This window comes from Mycetomoellerius zeteki, unplaced genomic scaffold, assembly GCF_001594055.1.
Source record: "Mycetomoellerius zeteki isolate Tzet28-1 unplaced genomic scaffold, Tzet1.0 scaffold221, whole genome shotgun sequence".
NCBI classification, from domain to species: domain Eukaryota; kingdom Metazoa; phylum Arthropoda; class Insecta; order Hymenoptera; family Formicidae; genus Mycetomoellerius; species Mycetomoellerius zeteki.
Window position 1 is genome coordinate 1,885,590 of NW_017257184.1, and position 7,574 is coordinate 1,893,163.

General features: G+C 37.8%; 1 protein-coding gene and 1 long non-coding RNA gene across 2 annotated transcripts in view; both read left to right on the forward strand.

Annotated features, from left to right (window-relative positions):
• Window positions 1-217: 217 nt before the first annotated feature.
• On the forward strand, window positions 218-2,497 carry LOC108722965 (uncharacterized). The gene is made up of 3 exons (XR_001936622.1): window positions 218-534; window positions 1,915-1,971; window positions 2,042-2,497. It is a non-coding gene; the product is annotated as an uncharacterized lncRNA (long non-coding RNA).
• Window positions 2,498-6,674: 4,177 nt separating this feature from the next.
• Window positions 6,675-7,574, forward strand: part of Six4 (homeobox protein six4) — a 16,325-nt gene continuing 15,425 nt past the window's right edge. Inside the window, exons 1-2 of the mRNA XM_018448219.1 lie at window positions 6,675-7,167; window positions 7,337-7,570. Of these exons, the coding sequence (XP_018303721.1) occupies window positions 6,839-7,167; window positions 7,337-7,570 (563 nt within the window). The 5' untranslated portion in view covers window positions 6,675-6,838. The remainder of the gene's footprint in view (window positions 7,168-7,336; window positions 7,571-7,574) is intronic.

A 7,574-nucleotide genomic window follows, 5' to 3' on the forward strand; every position in this document is an offset into this window, starting at 1 on the left:
ATTATTACTAAATCTACAATTATCCACCAAGCAAAGCGACATTAAATTATGCTGTCAAGCGTCCATCCACTTGTGTATACGTATACTTATTTCCGTTCGGACAATCCGAGACGTCGCTCTCTCGCCTCCTCAGGTGTGCATCGAGAATGTCGACTGCTAAAAATAAATCCGGTCGCACGCAATACATCGCGCACCGATTGTCAGTGAGCGAGTCCGGGTGACAGAGTCGAGCAGAGTAACGTGTAACGTGTGCACGAAGATAGCCGCTATCTCTCGGCCGGAGGCGGTGTCCGATGTCCGGCCACCAACACGCGGTGCCGTCGTTGCGAACGAGCTCCTTTCGTCACCTCTCGACCTGGCTTATTGTTCGACGATATTAATTTTAACGGCGCGTAGATACGCCGGACGATGACACCGCGAGAACACGAGACGCACCTGCGATGCGGCGTCGTCACAGGATTGCTCGAGTTAAAACCGAGTCTTTAAATTTCTCGGCTTTTGCCCGGGAAATTTTAACTTTGTAGATGACGTAACGTACGTATAATTTGACATTGTTTTATGCGTAACGTGTCTCATTAAATTTATATTTTATTATTAATTTTAGTTAATTGTGTAAATTAAGTTTATCTACGTATTATCTAAGTTCTCTGTCGGAGTTGTTTATTTGTGTCGTTTATGCATATATAATTTTTTAGCTTTATTAATTGAAATTAAAGTTGCGATAAAATTTTGTAACTCAAAGAAAAGTCAGATATCTTGACTATTGATGAATAGAAAGTATAGAAAATCGAATGAGCTACTCGTTTGTAAATGTCATTGTGGAATACTGTTTCACATCGCTGTTCTATGGAAAGTTTATGCATCTCGTACCCTCCTCCCCTTCACTGGTGTCCTGTGCGCGTGATTTCATGGCACTTGCGAATCCGTCATTACAAACGGCTCGCCGGCTCTTTATCGCCACGTCGCTTTACGTGAAACCGTAGATTCATCCACGACTGCGAGAGGACGACCCGGTATGACCCGGAACAAACAGCGGAAGCGAAGCGGAAGATAAACGAGGATGCGTTGAAATCTACGAGAGAGCAAGAGAAAGGGAGGAAGAGAGAAACAGAGAGAGAGAGAGAGAGAGAGAGAGAGAGAGAATTGCCGGCGCCAGTTTAATTTATCTGGATTTACGGTGCTGAAGATGCCTCGTCGTCTGTGCCCGGTTAGAGGAGGAGGATTGCGAGAGTGGTGGGCGAGAGAAGGGGGAGAGGATTTTGCACAGAGCCATTTTGGAATGCAATTAAACGCAGTACAGTGAAACACGATGCCGCCGCCGCTGCTGCTGCTGCTGCTGCTGCTACTTCCCTCCTCCGCAACCCCTATGTTCTGTCTCCCTTCGCTTCCCTCCCTTGTTCCTCCTCCCGCATAGTATCTGCTGGTGCTCTTTGGCTCTGTACTCGAATGCCTTGATGTACCCAGATACAACAAACAGGGTGCTTTCCAAACGGACGAGTTCTGACAAGGCGCAAAGTAAATTCGCGTCTCGTCTAGGCGAAATGCGTTTCATTGCTTCAAAGCACTTTCATCGTGTACCAAGCAGATTTAATTCGAGAATTACTTCGTCGGAGTACTTCCTGTCGCACTGCCGTACTGACACTAAATACGCTATGACAAATATATACTTGTTTTGCAACTTTTATGAGCAGTGTATATGCGAACGCACCCTGTATTGGAAGAATCATTTTGTATGAAAAATTTTTAGATTGCAAAATATATTTATATGTAATAATTTACATATAATTATATAAGACAAAACTATATAATAAATTTATACATATAATATATTAAAACAGACTCGTGAAAAAAGTAGACATAATAATTGTATGTAACGCTCACGAATATATTTAAATAAATAAATTTTAATTACAGATGTTGAAATGATAGATTTAATACGAGATGTTTTATATTTAAATCAACATGGTTTCTGTAAGTAGTATTATTTTAATTACATATGATATATTTATATATATATTTCAGATAAGAAACCATATTTCAGCTTCATCCCTTTTTTGGGATCTAATAAATTATACAAACCGAATTTACAACAAATTTATTTTCGAGGACCAATTGCCTGTAAACGACGTACACTCAAACGAATATCGGATTGTCGAGTACGTCTTTAGATTTAACAGAAATGAAGGAGGGATGATGAAATCGGTCGTCCCCGGATTCGTTTTGATAAGGAAGAGCATCATCCCTATCCCAAGGGTCGGAAACAGGAGGACGTACAAAGAGGGTGAGAGAGACAGAGAGGAGGAGAGAAAATGGCGGCCCAGAGGGAAATCCGACACCAAATCGAAGGAGACGCCATCGCAAAGCGCGGCGCCGCCCCTTTATCATTGGGTCTTGGCTTCGGCACGATGTCATCCTCGAATCCATAAGCTCGAGCGTAATCAAATCGGAATAATTTTCATAATCATCCTTGCGCTTCATACGTCTCAAAATTTATTTTCTCGCACAGTGATATTAATTAAAAAGTTGTATAGCTTAATTAATATTATTGTAACAAGTAGAATTTATTTAAAAGAATAAATAGCGAATCCAGAATTAATTGTTAGCAAAAAATAAAGATAATTTTAAGCGTTATTGACGTATTTAATCAGTAAGGAAATATTTCCCTTTTGTAATTAAATTATCTTAATTTTTATTTCGAATAAATTCTTTATTTAAAATCTGAGCGTCTTTTACCATTTCAAAATATGTTACGCTACATCGATCTTACATGACATACAAATGGCAATTAGTTGAAAAAGGCGGAGTAGATTCAAAGGATTGGCGAGGCGTGCCGAGGAAAAACGTCTTCACTCGTCTACTAGTAATGCATCGGTTCTCTCTTGATCTATATAACACCGCCAGACTTCGACCACCAGATTTTCATCACGTGACATTCTAAATTTGTGTTGCTATCGCTTTTATTTAATAAATCTTTTGGTTAAATCAAATAAAAGCGATAGCAAAACAAATTTAGGATGTCATAATATCAATATATTACGCAAGAAAAAGAAAGAACAGAGAAATTTATATTATTATATCCTATAGTATATATTTTAGAGAACATTTTAAGTTATATTAAGACACAAAGTAAGTAGTATATTTAAATTCAAAAGTAGAAGAAAGAGAGTACATTTAAAAATCTTAATAACACATAAAAACATGTATTATTTAGTATCAGCAAAAAACAGCTTTAATATATAATATAATAAAACCAAATAATTTTCAAATATTTTATCACAAATTCGATTAAATCATGCATAATAATGCATATGATATAAGATTTCATTTAACTTATGGAATAGAGGTAAACGATCGTTATATACATGTGTACAATACAAGATAAGATAATGGTAAACGATATACATGATGGTCGTTAAATAAAAAATTCGTTTAAAATATATATAATTATGGTGCAGATAAATTATTTTAAAAAAATTTGATATTTACTAAATTATTTTCATTTATATTTTATAAGTAAAATATTTTACGTACACATAAGAGTACCATACACGTATATATGATGTTCGACAAGTTCTTGAAAATATCTGAAAACAGTTGATTCAATTAAATCATGCTGGCATGATAACACGTGATGTAAGATTTCATTCAATTTATGGAATGGAGATAAATGATCAAAATACATGTATAAGATACGTAACGATAAATGATATACGCGATGGTCGTGAATGAACGAAACCGATCCTTGGGCGTGTACGAGTTCGTATTCGGACCGATCTGCAGCTAAAGTTACGTTTGTCGTTGGATCATATTTGCAGAAATGTGTATCATAATACGACTCCAGAGATGAGCCGGCGACCTTCGCGAGGGGGTGAAAATCTTATCGCAAAAAGTAAACACTCTAAAAAAAGTGATATCTGCCTTCCTCAATCACATCATTCTTTTAATCATTCGTCACATAGAAAATCTGTCGATATTACTCCAAAATCTAAAACAAAAATTAGCATAATAAATTACTATAAGAAATGTACATTTTAAGATGATGTAATAAATAACTCAATAATTGTTTTATATTTGATTTATATTTCAATACATATTAAAATATATATATTTTTTACCTTATTATAGATATGCAACTTATGTCGTAAAAATTATGAAGTTATATCTTTAAGTTTTGCGTGTATTAAATTGTCCAAAATGTGACGTTTAAATGATTCATAAACAAATTTATGACGGATTTCCTTTCGTCAAAACCGACGAGAGAGAGAGAGAGAAAGAGAGAAGGGTGAATTGCCAGTTGTTGTGAAATTAATCAAACACAAGGTACGATAGCGTCGCGTGGAATCACAACATGGTGTACGGTAACGTTGACACGTTCCATTTCCGGTGTTTATTGGTTACACGCGTATTTCGTGATTCTTCGATAGCTTCGTGATAGTGGAAAACAGTATCTGCGCGAAAAATTTGCACAAAAATTGCTGAATATTGTAAATTGAAAGCTATGCAATAAAGATATAAATAAAATCAAATCTTCGATAAGCAAATTTCTTTTGCTACCTACACGCTTCAAATTTTTATTTTAAACTTAAAGTAAATTTTACAAAACGAGCAAACTAATGAAAAAGTAATTTTTCACCGATTAATAGATTTATTTTCAACTATTATTTCGAGAATATAATTACATCTATAGCAATATACGAGTTTTATTAAGGCTATTCAACATGAGAAAGCAAACATATAATTCGAGAATGGAGTGTGAGACCAAGGGGAAAGCCCGATGCACAATACCATAATTCGTCACTTCAGTTACATAACAAAAGAAATTACGCGAGTCCGACTCGAGAAAGGAATCGCTGAAATTCGATATATCCAGGTAATCGGTCTGTCGCGGAGGTCGCCAGGTGAGAATCCAGCGCAGAGGAATCGGAAGCGTCGCGGGGACGGCGGCGACTAGGATGGGGTGAACTGGCAGTCGGTAGGGGGTAGAAGCTTCGCACCGCCCCCTAATTTTCCGACCAATGGAACCGAGCTGTACGTCGCGACGACCAATCGCAGAGTAGTGGCTGTGCCGTACCTGCTCATCGCGCGGTTCTAGTGCCGAAATAAAAGAGAAGGACGACGAAGAGATCAAAGGGGGAAAAGGAGAGAGGAGAGAGAGATGGAAGAAGCGAAGACCGAGAAAAAGAGAGAGATAGAACGATATCGGCAACTCCATCGTCAGCATTGCCACAAGGCGGCCGCACGACCACAATTCAACAACGGAATTGCCAGCGGGACGACGGCTGTCGCACCGCGAACGCGACGACCGTGATCACCTTACTAACTTGGTGACTTGGTCACTCAGTGAGATAGTCTACCGCGGTCAAAGGCATCCTCCCGAGGAATATCGGTTATGCAATCGGTTGTTTGTTCGCGCGATCGCCAATGGGTTGCTTCATAAACTCATTGTTCTCCAACGTAAAAACGGGGGTGATTGCGGATATTTGAGACTAGAAGTGATCTCGAGGAGATTTGGGAGTGCTCTGGTACCACGCTGTGAAGTGTTTAAGAAAAACGTAAAATACATGCTTTCTTTCCTTGTAGTGAATTCAATGCTTTCGCTACGGGTAATCTATCATTAGTCACAAAGTGGTTAGTCGCAAAGATTAAAAAGCCACAAATCAAGCATTTGTGGCATTTGAAGAATGTGTACTTGATGGCCAATAAACGAACTGATAATTGGTATCTTTTTTGGAAAAATCTCGGAGGATTATTGTGGATGTGAGAAGTATTCCATTATGATTACATAATTTATTATGAACAGTCGCCAAAGTTAAAGAATTTAGACTTGGTTTCAGACGCCGTCGGAACTCAAGTTCAAAGTTATTTGCTTACAATGCGGTAATCAAACACGATTTTGAAGAACAAATAAATAATTATAAACGTGACGAAAAATTTTAAAATTATTTATGAAAAACCAAATGATTTTCATTTATAGAATTATATTTGTTTAAGTACAAATGTAAAAGAAAATTTATATTAAAAACTGAATAATAGTCATCAGAATGATTGAAAAATAACGGATTCGAGCTATTCTTCTGCGATAAAGTGTACATACCGTCAGATATATCGTGAAAGTGTACAGTGGTTGTACTTTTTTAGAAAAAAAATTTTTTTTTTCATAATTAAAAATTTACGAACAATTTTTGAAGCAGTGGTTTGAAGTATGTTACAGCTTCATTTGAATAAGTCTTGATGAATGGAAATGGAGTCGGGCATCGACATGAATGAAACGCGCGTGATTAAACAACCGTCGCGTTGACTTGAACGTGCGAATAACGGATGCTTACTTTTGTCATCAGTTATTCATCCGGTCGATCTATAAGACATATCGATACTACGATCGTATTCCAATTTGCCGAATGACAAAAGCGGGATAATAAGTTTCTCGTTGGCTTTAATCCTCAAACTAAAAATTTCACGATAAGAATTCTGCAGGCGATAAAAAATTCAAAGATAAGAATATATGGACAACAAACAAACATCTATTGAGGATGAAATATCTATGTAATAAAATAAATCAAATATATTATGCCCAAAATTACATGTAAATTTTTCGAGTATAATTAAGGCGAGTTGTGTGACAAATCCTTAATTTTTCACAATTTAAAAAAGATTTGAATTACAATTCGGTTTGTAATTCAACATACGTGATCTTTGAATTAACTTTAATAAAGAATCACGAAAGAAGTTTGCGTCTTCGAAAATTTTTCGCGCTTAGGACCGGCGAATGAGCACGGAATCTTGTTTGCTGTCCGACACCTGCATGGATTCATGAGAGTCACACAGTCACCAGCCAAGGATGTCGGATAGTTCAGATCAGCTGTCATCACCGAACAGCGACTGTAATAGTCAAATGGGCGTCGTGCATCGCAATGCAACCGCGCAATACAGCAACACATCGTCAATGTCCGGTCTCGGACTGACTCATCATCCCCAAAATTTGACGCCGACATCGAATGGCAGTCCTCAGTATTCGCAGGAGATTTCCACCTGCAACTCTGCCAGCGTAAACACCAACATCGGTAATATCAGCAGTCTCCCCCTTAGCAGCAGTAATTTCACACCTGAACAGATATCTTGCATGTGCGAGGCACTGTCGCAAAGCCAAGACATTGAGAAACTATCCAGGTAATTTAAAGAGAGCGTGCTTTAATTCATTGCGTATTCCTTATTTATTTATTCAAAAATTATGTGCGTAAGATTTTTTAAAAATTCTGTTCTTGCGTTACAAAATTCTAAAAAATTATACAAAATTATTTGTGTATAAAATCTACTTAAAAAACTACGTTGATACCAGCTTTCTTTGGACCTTACCGCCTGGAGAACTGTTGCGCGGAGGCGAGAGTGTCCTAATGGCGCGTGCCGCTGTTGCCTTTCACCGCGGAGCCTATCACGAGCTTTACTCAATCCTGGAGAGCCACCCTTTCTCGCCACGTCGACATCCCGAACTTCAACAGATGTGGTTTAAGTCGCATTATCGCGAAGCTGAGAAAATCCGCGGTCGACCATTGGGCGCCGTGGACAAGTATCGGCTG